The sequence below is a fragment of the Schistocerca serialis genome, chromosome 3, assembly GCF_023864345.2.
Source record: "Schistocerca serialis cubense isolate TAMUIC-IGC-003099 chromosome 3, iqSchSeri2.2, whole genome shotgun sequence".
Taxonomy (NCBI): domain Eukaryota; kingdom Metazoa; phylum Arthropoda; class Insecta; order Orthoptera; family Acrididae; genus Schistocerca; species Schistocerca serialis.
In genome coordinates, this window is record NC_064640.1 from 763,892,920 (window position 1) to 763,908,000 (window position 15,081).

Here is a 15,081-nt window from a genome sequence, read left to right on the forward strand (position 1 = left end):
GTTATGAACCTAGCAACATTTTCCTAAATTTATTTTACTAATTCTTTCACATCAACATGATAAGAATTCAGAATATTCACACAAGACTATTGTGAACAGCGTTCTGTGCAATAATTTTCTAGAATTCTGTCAAATTACTGGGTGAGGTGACACAATGGTTAAGGTTCTTTTATTTATTTATTTATCCCACTCTAACCAGGCATTCTTCATATTTTACATTATACTCATTACAACACATGTTATATGTGGTCTTACATCTAACATGGAATCCAACACTTGGAAATATAAACATAAATAACAAAAACAGTACAAGCCACAATACAAAAAACACAGTTTTGTTTAATTCCATTCATGAAAAGTAGGATAATAAAGATAAATTATAGTTATATAGATTTAAGCTGGGAGCAGTAGCTGCAATGGACATGAAAAAGCTATATGAGATGGAAAGGAAGAAGAATGTGATAGGACACAAGTATTGAACAGACAGAGAAAGAAGGTAGCATGATTGATAGCAAAATAAAAAGAGAACTGAGTAACTGGGAGAAGGTGAGAGGATCTGTTTCAATGTTGACTGAGAGAGATGGCCACATACGTTAATTTTTAAGGAAAAGTTGTGATGTTGACAAACAGAAATGTTTCAAATTTTTCCTAAATGCAAGAGGACAGTAAACTGTGCACAGAGTGTGAGGCAGCTTGTTCCTGAGATGTACAGCAGTACTGGAAAAGGGATTCGCAAATGTTTTTGTTTTATGTGAGATCATGTAGTTAGAAGAGAGGTACTTGATCTGTGGTGTGAGGTACTGGAGCACATGCACACTGGGGAGCCAATGAAGTACTTGTAGACATGGATTTGGCAATCACATAATTTTTGTGACTGCAACCAATCCTAAGTGGACAAATGAAACACTGAAATGGTAAAATAGATAGATGTTGCAGACATAACACAAACAAGCATTCATGGTTAGTTCAAACCATTGAGTCTTTTAGTACTCATGCAATGTTATATTACTAGTGGATGTTTAGCAGAACAATTGACTGCACAAGTTTTTGTTGCACATCCTTTGGAAAAATTTTCCAAAATTTCTGGAGGGCATAGTGACAAATGAAACTCTTCCTGCACTTGATGACATCTAGTTCATATCTCAGGAGTTGCACCCATTTGAACACTGAAGACAGATCTTCATTCATACAACATAAAAATAATATTTATAGGACAGAACTGATGAGATATCATTGGTACACAATGAGAATAATACTGGGTCCACAACTCATCGCTGTGGCACTACTCATATAGATTGCTTACAGGACACCTTTTCATTCAGACAGACAAAGGCTGCTCTCTATTTGTCAAGTAGCTTTCAACTGCATCAGTGAACTATATGAAAATTTCCGGTGTCACATTTTTCTGAGCACTACGTTAAAGTTGAAAATACCAAATGCTTTGCTGATGTCTAGTAATGTCAATATTGTGTTCTCATTGTTGTCAATGGCAAATTTCAGGCCATCTGTTGGCTTTCTTAGTTCAATGTTTGTGCTATGATGTTTATGAAAATCAGACTAGTATTTGTTACATAAGTTTAATTTGCATAAGTGCAATTGGTCATGAATGATATATTCCAGGGCTCCGTACACAGCAGGTAAAATGCTGAATGGTCAGTATTTATAAGGTGATTGTGGGTTTTATTCCTTGGGGACAGATTGGACTAAGGTTCTTTTCCATTAGGTGGAATGTATCCCATTAATGAGAGAATCATGAAATATGTCTGTCAACACTGTTTCTAAGCTCTTTGTAACATTCTTAATCAAGATTATGTTTCGCTAATATGAAAGAGGTGTAAATTTTATGTCCTTTCATCAATCTTGATTTAGGTTTTCCTTAATTTGCCATGATTATTTCACGTAAATTTCAACATGAAATTTTAAAGTCTTTCCCCTGTCCATATCCAACTAAGCCAGTTGATGTTAACAGGACATTAAACTCTAATTTTCCTTCTTTCTCAAAACTTATGTTTCCCAATCCAACATTCCATTTTATGAAACACAGATTTAAAGTATGTCAACAGCACAGCATATATTTATATTAAGTATAAAGTTTATTTTAGTCCAGTTCTCACATACAGTATTTATGGGACTATTTGACTCAAACTTTGTAGTTAAAATACTGTGCTTGCTGATGCTCTCTGACAATAATATGAACTTTATTTTTATGACCCGTTTTTGATGTCACCCATTATCATATTACACAATTTGCAAAATGTAGTATGTAGACTTCATGTAACAACCAAAAATACTCTTCACACTCTCACAAAAAGTGTTGTTCATTCATACACTACATTTACATTTTTTCTTTGTGTCTCACTTAACTTGATAAAGGGCAATACCTAATAACTATCCATGAAATTAAACAAGTCTTTTGCAACTGAAATGATTTAAACTGTATGGTTTTCATTCAGTAACTTGATACAGCTGTGGTACCTAAAGTGAACAAACTTTTTATTTTGAAGTGACTTTTCTACTTCATGTTTCGACTAAAATTAGCACAGGAAATAATGATTAGAGAGAGAGAGAGAGAGAGAGAGAGAGAGAGAGAGAGAGAGAGAGAGAAAAGAGACTAACTTTTCAATTCAATCGCAAGAGCAATAGGAAACAAACTGCACAGTATGTGAGCAGTCAACATCAAGCATTCATCTCAGGGATAAAAATGGGTAAAACTCAACAGAATTGTACAATACGCTTTAGCCATGTATGTGCTGAGCATGGTTATAAGAATGGAAAAGACCCACAATGGTTCAGGAGCCAAGCAAAAATGTTGGCGAAGAGAGCTTCATCACAGATTTAAACTATGTAAAAGGCTTGTTGACACATAATAGTTTAACTAAACATGAATACACATTGCTCTCATCAGAGCAATTGGAGAATGGTTTGATCAGTTTGAAAGACCATATCTGAACTCAGTAAACACATCAAAGATGTCTATGAAATTGCTAAGTTATTGTACTGACACTGAAATGGAGAATGAATTTTGTTTTTTGATCTTCTCTGTCTCAGTATTCCAAAATGTTTTGACTGCAGATAACCATAACATGGCTCCTCTTGCAATCTTTACACAAGTGCTGAAATGACAGATACTGAAGTAAGTGATCAAGCAATACAAATCAACTAAAATCACTAACATTTAAGAGAAAACTGAACCTGATAGGATACATGGATTACTCTACACAGATTATGTGAAAGAATTTGCTCTAATTACAGCAGCAGTTTATCACAAGACACTAAAGTAAAAGGCATTCCTATAACTGAAAAATAAGCTATGGTCAGTCAGAGTTTTCTATAAAGGAACAAATGCACATAACTACAGGCCTCTGCCAACTTCAATCTGTTGTAGAATTTTGGAACACCTCTGACACTTATTTATCATGATCTTTTTGGAGAGCAAAAATCTCGTCTTTCGGAATCAACATGGATTTTTCCAACAGCAGTCTTGCTAAATGCAGCTCATGTTATTTGTAAATTAGAGGCAGAAGGCAGTATGCAATGGTCCCAAGTTGATGCTGGGTACCTTGATTTCCAGAAGGCATTCAATACAGTTCTGCCTTGTCACATAGCAAATAAAATACAAGCTTATGGTACATCAGACCAGATTTTTAACTGGATTCAGGACTTTTAGCACACATTGTTCTTAACTGGGTAAAATCCTGAGATGTAAAAGAAATTTCAAGCATAACCTAGTACAATGTTATAGGATTTATTACTGTTCATGATATACATAAATAGTTTGTTAAAAGACATCTTGTTAACACCATGAGCTCTACATAAAATATTTAATCGCCACACCAGTACTTAGGCTCAGAGCTCATTGTTAGTGGAATCTGATACAGAGGGCAAACAAACAATTGTGTGCATACTGATTTCTACAACATATTATGTTCCTCTATATCAAATGATATGAGTGTTAATTACAAATTCTCTATGATGTCAAAATTGATGTTGATCTAAAAAATATAGAACTTCATGGAGTTAAAAATCTAATTTATAACCAAGTCCAAGTGATTATGATAGGATATAAGATCTGTCCTACCTCAGAGTAAACAGGTCATTTTGCATACATGTTACAGCTACCAAATGTTCAACAATGATACAATTTGGTCACACTGAACACTACTGTCACAGAATGCAAATATGAAACTGACAGGTAAGCCAAAGTGTTCATATTACAAGTAGCTTGTAATTCCTGAGATCATATTTTGATATATCTGTGGCATGTGCTTACATATGTATTAAACACTGTGCTTGGACAATCAGCATGTACGGGGAGAATACATAAAGTATACAAATGTAGTATATATGTAAAGAGATAAAAACTGATGTTAAATGGCACAAAAACATATTGAGTAAGATGGACACAATGCAAAATCTGTCTGCCATGGAACAAGACTGTCATGGATCTAATGGTGAACCACCATCTTGTGTCAAATTAGTCAGTTTCACATGCAGGGAACAGGTAGGGAATTGCAGGGAACAGAGAGGAACTTGAATCTGAACCCACTTGTTTAAAACACTGTTGAGGTTCTGTATACACTTCTTATTTCGTAACTCTGTCTGCTCGTTGGGGATGTTATCTGGGTGGTTTGTCACATGTATATCTCAATTTCTTCCACGATGTTTGATAATGGGAAAGGGGATAGAGATAGATAGATAGAGATAGAGAGAGAGAGAGAGAGAGAGAGAGAGAGAGAGAGAGAATCTCCATGCTGTAGGCTTTTAAGACTTTATTTTAACTTACTTTATATAATAATCTCCGAGCAGAGCACATGATTCTCTTAGTGTATCTTCAAGTTGGGTTGCTTCATCATTCTTCATATTTGGTGTAATTATGCCAACTGAATGGTGCTGCTTTGAGAGCCATGACACAGTATGGGCAGCTATCTGCAAAATTGTGTGAGCTTCTGTCAACAGATGACAATATGTTGCAGGACTTGACCAACGGTGTTGTGATGCAACAGTCATAATATCATTATAGAGTGTTAGTGCACTAGGAACTTTAAGTGAATATAAAGTCCAGTTTGTGCTATGAGAACTGAAATGAAGAGACAAAGAGATGTATAAACAATACAGTAAATGGATGAAATGTGTACTGAGTCATACAAGTGTTTTGTTAATTATCATTGTATCATAGTTTGGTTCAGTTCTTACTCTTGGCTACTAATGCTGGATCCTTCTGAACAAGCCAACAGTGATAAATATGAATCAGAAAGCAATAAATGTTCCACACCAAGGAAAGGTCGCAACCCAACCAAACACACGGGGTCATCAGCTTTTCTATATATCTGAAAGAAAAGGAAATGTAGAAACAAACGAAAATCTTTAAGATGAGTATGTAATCTGTATCATTAAAACTACACTAAACTAAGATAAAAACAAAATAAAATTTAGGACTTTGTTGGTTGCTGGCAAAAATAGCAGTCCACAATAGTTTTATTTCCAAATTTATGGAATTTAATGTCACGGTTACTTGATCTCAAGTGCTGTATTGATTGCATTATATACTGTTAAAATTTGTGTGTGATTTATAATTTGAATTTCATTTTCAACAAATGCATGGCATTCACCTGAAGAATTCTGCTTTATATGGAGGTGTTTGTAAGCTCATTATGATTTTTCAGAACTTGGATTTTCAATAACCTTTTCCTCATGAAGAGCTTTCTTATTTCTTTAATTTGTTCATTGGTTACTAAATTATGGTACTTCTGTTTCTCATGGATTTGTAACAATTATTGATAAAAACTTTTCTAATAACCAGTCACACCAATGGTCTTGCCACAGGGGTAACACCGGTTCCCGTCAGATCACTGAAGTTAAGCGCTGTCGGGCTGGGCTAGCACTTGTATGGGTCACCATCTGGTCTGCCGAGCGGTGTTGGCAAGCAGGGTGCACTCAGCCCTTGTGAGGCGAGCTGAGGAGCTACTTGATTGAGAAGTAGCAGCTCCAGTCTTGGAAACTGACATACGGCCAGGAGAGAGGTGTGCTGACCACATGCCCCTCCATATCCGCATCCAGTGACACCTGTGGGCTGAGGATGACAAGGCAGCCAGTCGGTACCATTGGGCCTTCATGGCCTGTTCGGGTACAGTAATAACCAGTCGCAGACTCAGTGACCTAACTTACAATATCAGAAATTAATTAAAACTTTTGCTTCCAGTTTACAGCTATACATTCATTGCTGTACACTCGCTTGTACTGAAGAAGTATTCTGTAAAATTGTGATATCAAAGATATTGGAAAAGATGAAAAATCCACAATTAAATAGCACAACACAAGAGTACAGCTCAATTTCAGTATACACACTACTGAAAGAAATTTGCCCCTTCTGAAGATTGGTATCAAAGAATCTGGAACGAACATAGTGAATAAATTTCAAAGACAAAATGGTGATTGGTTGCTATAATACCATTTACCAATTTTAATATCTGACAGTTATTCAGATTCCCTGCCTGGCCCAAGCATCAGTACTGACTCACAAAGGTTTTGGGCTACCTAGCCAGCAAGTTGTCCAGCAGTTCCATGGAGAGAACAATTGACGTGTGAGGCTGGTGTGGCTGCTAGAGGTGGTTTAGGCACACTCTTGCATTGTATGAAGCTACACCATATGGAAAATCAATATTTGACATTGCTTGTTTATTTTCATTAATTTCAGTTACTCCCTTGGCTGACTTATCACACTTTATGACAACCTCTGCTGTGCTTTGGACTCATTTCTGTCTGGGCATTTAGTAAACGAACTCTGTTATAAAATAGAATAGAATCTGTACCGTTGCATGACACACATTTGATTGTAACACTGGTGACTTGTCAATGAATACAGTTCCATGCCTACATAGATATATATAAAAACAGCATACATTAAAAGAAGGTGAATGCGTGCAGACGCAAGCATGTTACAAAACACATTATATTTTTTCTTCTATCTTAAATTTTCCACACTGTATCTTTTTAGCTATTTTTAAGTTTTTGTTTCTGTAGTATATAAATATTGACACGTATAAAAAGAATCCATATGTCCATTAAAAGAGAACACACACATACACAGAGATCACAATGTAGAAAAAAATTAATATCTGCTACTTGTCTTCCTCATTTACAAAATCTTCCACATGGTAATAAGATTTACTTTTTAAATATTTTTCAGTGTTTGCTTATGCATTCCTTGAACGTGGACTGTATTTTATTGCTAGTCTTCAAGGAAATTTAATATGGGGTATTTTCAGATAAGCTAAGACCGTGGCATGGTAACATGTAATCTGATCTATGCCTTGTTTCATAAGTGTGTGCAAAAGATTTTCCTTCAAAAACATGCAGGTTTTTTAGCTCGAAGAGGAGTATTTTCTATATAAACATAAAAGGAGTTTTGATTAAGTGAAGATTTAGGAATAAATGTTTGCCTGATTGCCTATTGTTTGTTCTCATCATACCTCTGATGATTTTTTTTCTGTAGTCTGAATACAGTGAGGAGGTTTGCTTTTTCGACACCCCAAAAAATTATGCCAATCTCACAAATGATGTAAAATATGGATGATAAGAAAATTCCTTAACAGTCAAATCAGTTATTTTACTTAGAACCTGCATAAACAAAACTGTTTGATCGCTTCACTAAACAGTCTACATGATCAGTCCATGACAAGATTTTCATTATAGTAATTCCAAGAAATTTAACACAGTCCACAGTGATCAGTTCTCTGTCCTCATAATTTAACTGTGATATATATTGTGCGTTTTCATCAACCACTTGGAACGGCCTGTTTGTTTCCCCACTATCTGTGTCATCATCTGCGCAAGTGATTGTGAACCCTGTTTTTAACAACTTCTGAGTAGCATAAAAAATTATAATGTGGACATTTGTTATTGTACAACTACACAGTGTTTAGCATCGATTCTGACTTTTCCAAGGCTGTGGCAGCAGCAGCTGGTACAGTAACAGCAAATGTTTCTGTAGCAGTTAACCGACTAAGAACAGTAACCATAAGACAAAAAGAGAAATGCAACAGCAGTAGCAGTTGTAACTGCAACAGAAATAGCAGAAAATTCGGAAACAGCAGTTAACCAACCAACAGTGACAACAGCAACTGAGGTTACAATTACTACTGCAACAACAACAGCAAGCAAACAAACAAAAAACAAAAACAAAAACAATAATCTGCAGCCGCAGCATCCCCTAAACCTAATTACTTTGACGAAAACAAGGGAGTGCTGGGAGTCTACTTCTGCCAGTTTGTTCTTCACTGAAAGACAAATCACACGATTCATTTTGACTGTCAGGGTACTCCCTTATTGTATTCTAGTAACAAATTGCATAAACTGGTGCAGAAATTGCAACCATTCTGAGACCTCAGTACTTTGACTATTCCTGATATATGTGGTTTGCTGACTCATTACTAGGGTCAACAAACCCACATGGTAGCAAATTCTTCAGTATTTTAAATAATGTAAATAAATGTATGCAGCATGGGCTGCAGATCTGCAATTCTTAGGATGTGAGTTTGATTTATCATGCAAATAATGAGGCACTCATGTGTGTGTGTGTGTGTGTGTGTGTGTGTGTGTGTGTGTGTGTGTGTGTGTGTGTGTATTTTTGTTGACGAAGGCCTTAATGGCCAAAAGCTTTAATTGTGAGAGTCATGCCTATCTGCGACTCAGCATCTCCGCTATATGGTGAGTAGCAACTTTTCTTCTCATAATATTATTACATTCCATCCTGGATTTTCCATTGTTTAATATGTGACTTTATCATACACCTACCTCTAAATAGAAAAGTCAGTACAAAAACATTACAGTCACCTGAGTCAAATTAATTGAAGTTCTTAAAATAAGTAAGCTGCATGAAATAACACTTCACTCCACACTATGTTTGATGATGACATTCGGACAGAATGACTTACTACTAGTCAACATCATCTATGGATGACAGGAGCGTAGAAGTTCTTAATAATAGGTGATGTCATACTCATCACTCAACTGATGACAATCAATCAATTTCATCATCTGAGGTACAAAGCACGTGTACGCCTGGTGATGGGGTGGACAGAAGTTAGATCAGTAGTTAATGATTAACTCCCCTCACTGAGAGTCAACTGGTGTAATAGGACATTAAAAACTATGAAAAATGAATCCACAGCCTCCCAAAATCTCAGATACTATAGACATTATATTCTCCATGACTTTTTTGTTATGTTTTTGTCTGAAAACATCTGCTACAACTTACTTCTTCTTCTTGTATCACTTGTCTCTTGGCACCTTAACTGTCTACATGGATGGTAGAAGGTGATGTTTTGGACTAATTTACAATTTGATTTAAACATGAATTAACTTTGTGTAATATTATTAATATTTTCTGTCCTAACCTTGTTTTTGAATGTATTTTGCAGACATGTGATTCGGGGATGAACATGTGTTGCTGTTACTAATACAGTTAGGCTATTGATTGGTAGCCATTGCTGCAGCCTTAAAGGGATACTCTATGGTCAATGAAAGAGACTGTTTTTTCCAGAATTTGGTTTTTGAAGTCCAATCCATTTAAGGAACATTATTCTTCTGCGCTAATACTAGTGGTGAAATACTTGCCTTTGTCTCCACGGTCATGCATCGCTCTATTAGTAGTGGACCAACCATTAAAGATTGTGCTTATTCATAAATTAATTACCATCTTAAAATAACTCCGTCTTCTCTCTTTTTGCTAATCATATGGCATGAATAACATTTGATCATTTACCCAAGAGGAAAGAAGAATTATAGTGGTAGCTTTCAATAATGCTGTACCACATCAAAGTACACCGTTAAGTACACCATTTTCATTTGTGAGTTGAGATAGCTTCTCACTAGAAGTGACTTATTTTGAACTTCCTCTGTGCTCTTTAGTTTAAACTCCTACAGTTTGTGCACATTTGTTTTTGGCTGAAGAGTCACTTACAGTTGTTAGTCTCTTCAGTTGAGTGTTAGCTTTTGTTACTGCAGCAGTGCATCGAAGTACACCACTTAGTTTGTGAGCTGATGCAGCTTCTCATTTTATGTGATTTATTTTGAATTTCCTTTGCACTCTTTAGTTCAAACACCTAAATTTTGTGCATGTTTGCATATTTATCAGGCATAGTTCTGCGTCTTGTTAACTGTCTAGAGCATATTTCTGCCATTTTTGGTATGAACAGGCACTATGGTTGCTGTGTTCAGATCTGATCTGAGTTGGTGACCTTTTGCTCACAGTTCCAGGTGGTGCTGGCTTCAGTTACACAACTTGAGGCTGTTGCCAATGAACATCACTGTGGAGGGCCAGACATTGGGATCCAAGCGACGTCCAGTACATCCCGTGTGTCCCCTGATCGGTCCACTACTGTGGCCACCCTGGGTACTGCCCATACCACTATTGACCCCTCACCCGTGGTCAAGTGGGAGGACATTCCAAGGTGTGACAGGCAGTGAACGACATTCCGGGGTGCCGATTGGAGGACCTCCCAAGTTTGTCTGATGAACAGGTTTCAGGTGCTATCTTTATCTGATAACTATCCCGAGCCAGATGTAGTCCCTTGCCCTGTTTCTGTGGAAACCCTTAGCCTGAAAAATCTGGGCTGTCACACAGGGTGGGATAACTGGTAGTTGCAAGCTCCAACATTAGGTGCATAGTAGGGGCTCTTGGGAATACTGTTGCCAACGAGGGGAAGGAATCCAGCATGCACTCACTGTGCAAACTTGGAGGGATCATTCCAGATATGGAATAGGTGTTCCAGATGCCATCAAGAGCACAGGATGCAGCCAACTGCAGGTGGCTGCTCATATCAGTACTAATGATGCGTGTTGCTTTGGATCACAAGAAATTCTCTCTGGGTTTGGGCAGCTAGCAGAAATGGTAAACACAGTGCCTCTTGCTTGCAAGATGAAGGCAGAGCTCACTATCTGTAGTATCAGCAACAGGACTGACTGTGGGCCTTTAGTATAGAGCTGAGTGGTGGGTCTAAATCAGAGGCTGAGATGCTTCTGTGCTTGTGAAGCCTGCAGATTACTTGACTTGTGCCACATGGTGGTGGGTCTTCAGGTTCTGCTTAATATGTTGGGGTCCACTATACACAGGAAGCAGCTAAACAGGTAGCAGGTGCTCTGTGGAGAGGACTCAGCAGTTTTTTAGGTTAGACAGTCTCAGGAAACTACAGAAAGGACATTAGTCTTGAAGGGTGCTGGGAAAACACAGCACAAGGAGAGACCTGGCAACAACTAGTCATCAACATCATCACCATCATCATCATCATCTTCTTCTTCTTCTTCCATTGGCACTACATCCTGGGGTGGGACTTGGCCTCCTCAATAATTTTCTGCCATTCCTCTCTGGACTTCGTCATGGACCTCCAGTTACGGCAACTGACTCGGGCAGCATCCTCTCCAACCTTGTTGTTCCATCTCAACCTAGGTCGTCCTCTTGGTCTTCTTCCTCCAGGTTCACTGCAGCAGGCTTTCCTTGTGAGATCTGTCTCATTGAGTCACATTACATGTCCGCCCATCTCAGTGTACACAGCTTTATAAACTTGACCACATCATCCTTCTTATAGCAGTCATAAAGTTCATGATTCCTTCGGCTTCTCTATGTACTATTTTCAAATACAGGTCCAAAAATACTCCTCAGTGTACTTATTTCATGTGATCTCAGTTTGTTTTCACCCTGCTTTGTAATTGTCCATATTTCTGAGCCATAAGTAAGTACTGGGTATATCAGCATTTTGTAATGTTGGCACTTAGTACCTAATGATAGAAGCTTGGATTTAAAATGTTGCAACATTTCAAAGTAGCATCGGTTAGAAAAACTTATGTGAGCCATAATTTCAGTAAATGTGGTGCCATTTGCTTCTATCTTTGAGTCCAGATAGGAGAAACATTCCACTTGCCCAAATGTCATTCCATCAAGGGTTATTGTGGGCTGTAAGAGTTGGTTAGTGCCATTATACATATACTTCATCTCTCCTTCATTAATTCTCAGGCCTATCTCTGCATTCAGTTTTAGAGCTGAAAATGCACGTTGCAGAGCTCTATGTCTTCTTAAATCCAAGTGATCTGCATATCCCTGCAATTGCACAGACTTATAGTAGATAGTACCTCTTGTCTGAATACCCAATTCGCGTACCACTTTTTCAAGTGCCAGGTTGAAAAATAGGCAGGAAAGCCCATCTCCTTGCCTTAGCACAGTTCGAGTGGGAAACTGAGGTTATAGCCTGGACTGCACTCACACAGTACACTGGGGGTACTTTAGGGCGATCTCTATTAAACACCCCAATATTCCAGGCATTCGAAATTCCCGCATTGCATCATAAAGTTTGGTCCAGTTTATTGTGTCATGTGCAGATTTAAAGTCAATGAAAATATGATGCACACCAACACTGAACACATTGGTCTTTTCTACTATTTGTTGGAGAGTAAATATCTGGTTTACAGTTGACTTTCCTGGTCTGAACCCACACTGATAGCTTCCAATAATGTCTGCTGCTATGGGTGAAAGTCTACTAAACAGGATATTTGACATTACTTTATATATAATATTTAAGAGTGTATGCCTCTGTAGTTGCTGCATTCAAATAGATCTCCTTTCTTGTGCAACAGACACACTATCCCTACATTCCATTCTTCTAGTGACTCTTCCTTTTCCCATACAAGGCACACAATCTTGTATATCCTACGATTTAGCTCAACTCCTCCAGCTTTCAATATTTCAGATGTTATATTGTCAGTCCCTGGTGCTTTATTGTTCTTCAATTGGGCAATTGCTCTGCTCACTTCTCCTTGCAGAGGGGGAGGTACTATGGCATATCTTCTGGAGGGACTGGGATATCTTCATTAGGGGACTCTGAAGCATCCAACAGTTCACTGAAATAATCTAACCAATGCTCCAATACCTCTTGATCATCGGTTAGCAGTGTCCCATTTTTACTTTTGCACAAGTTGGTGCAGAGCTTAAATGCTCTTCTTTCACTATTAATTTTCTAATAAACTTTTCCTAACACCATTTGTTTTTCCAATTTCTCCAGTTCTTTAATCCGCTTTCTTTCCCATTCCCTTTTCTTTCTCTGATGCAGTTGCTTCTCTTCTTTCCTTTTATCTTGATAATTTCTCACCGTTAGATCAGTATATGATTTCTCAAGCATTTTCCTGTATGCCAGATTTTTCTCCTGACTTATTCTCTTACGTTCTTCATCAAACCAGGAATTCCTCTGTTGTTTTCCTTCTTTCTCTAGCACTTCTTCTGGTGCCTTAATGACTGCATCCCTGCAAGCATTCAATTCCTGATCCAGATTATCACGTACACTAGGGGTGTATAATGCAAGATTCTCAGCAACCTTCTCACAGTACATTTTAGAGATGTCTTCATCTTTTAGCTTTGATACTATATATTTTCTTTGAGCTGTTCCTTTGACTTTTCTTGCCTTGGATATTCGAGCTCTTATTTTCACAATTACAAGGTAGTGGTCTGAATCTATATTAACTCCTCTGTAAGTACGTACATCTAGTAAGTTTGAGGAATGCCTACCATCAATAATTACATGATCAATTTGGTTGAAGGTATGGCAGCTAAGAGATAACTATCACATAAATTAATAAAAGATGGTACTGATCCCTCATATGCACAAAACAGATCAGAACACTGTAGTAGAAACAAAGAAAAGAGCATGCCAAATTCAAAAGGATGCAAAATCTCCAAGATTGGTGAAGTTTTACAGAAGCTTGAAATTTAGCACAGTCTTCGATATGGGATGCTTTTAACAGTTACCGCAACAAAATTTTGTATTGAAACGTGGCAGAAAACCCAAAGAGATTCTGTCGTATGGAAAGGAAAGCAGCAGAAAGACACAATCAATATCTTCACTTTGTGATAGCACTGGTCTTGTTATTGACAACAGTGCCACTAAAGCAGAGTTACTAAAAATCGTTTTTTAATTTCCTTCATAAAAGAACATGAAGTCAATATTTCAGAATTTGAATCAAGAACAACTGCCAACATGAGTAACTTAAACGTAGGTATCATTGGTGTAGTGAAGCAGCTTAAATCACTTAACAAAGGCAAGCCTCCAGTACAGATTGTATATGACTTAGGTTCCTTCCAGAGTATGCTGATACAACAGCCCCATACTTAGCAATCATATACAATCATTTGCTCACCAAAAGACCCGTACCTGAAGACTGGAAGGTTGCACGGGTCGCACCAATATACTCAAGAAATGAAATAGGAGTAATCTGCTGAATTACAGACCCATATCACCAACATTGATTTGCAGTAGGGTTTTGGAATATGTATTGTACTCAAACGTTATGAATTACCTTGAAGAAAATAATTTATTGACAAACAGTCAACACTGACATGCAGAATATCATTCTTGTGAGACACAACTAGGACTTTATTCTCACACAGTAGTAAGTGCTATCGACTGGGGATGTCAGATTGAATCCATAGTTTTAGATTTCCAGAAGACTTCTGATACTGTTCCTCACAACTGACTTCTAATCACATTTGTGCATGTGGTGTATCATCTGCTATGTGACTGGATTCATGATTTACTGTCATAGTGGTCACAGTTCATAGTAACTGATGGAAAGGGATGGAGTAAATCAGAAATATTGTGTGGTGTTTCCCAAGGAAGTGTTATAGGTCCTCTGTTGTTCCTGATCTATATAAACCATTTAGGAGACAATCTGAGCAGCACTCTAAGATTGTTTGCAGATGATGCTGTTATTTACCGTCTTGTAAAGTCATCATATCAAAACCAACAGCAAAATCATTTTGGCATGATTACTGTATGGTGCCAAAAGTGCAATTTACTCTAAATAATGAAAAGTGTGAAGTCATCCATATCAGTACTAAAAGGAATCCACTAAATTTTGGTTACAAAATAAATCACACAAATCTCAAGGCTGTGAATTAAACTAAGTATTTAGATATTACAATTATAAATAACTTAAACCGGAGCAATCACACAGATAATGTTGAGTGGAAAGTGAACCAAACGTCACAATTTATTGGCAGAAGACTCAGAAAATGCAACAGGTCTATTAAAGAGACTG

At 37.4% G+C, this 15,081-nt stretch overlaps 1 protein-coding gene across 1 annotated transcript in view; it reads right to left on the bottom strand.

The window, feature by feature from the left end:
* LOC126470607 (Hermansky-Pudlak syndrome 3 protein-like) overlaps positions 1-15,081 on the bottom strand; it is a 172,789-nt gene that overhangs the window by 76,135 nt on the left and 81,573 nt on the right. The window contains exons 8-9 of the mRNA XM_050098560.1: positions 5,194-5,327; positions 4,784-5,077 (exon numbers count right to left, since the gene is read on the bottom strand). Of these exons, the coding sequence (XP_049954517.1) occupies positions 4,784-5,077; positions 5,194-5,327 (428 nt within the window). The remainder of the gene's footprint in view (positions 1-4,783; positions 5,078-5,193; positions 5,328-15,081) is intronic.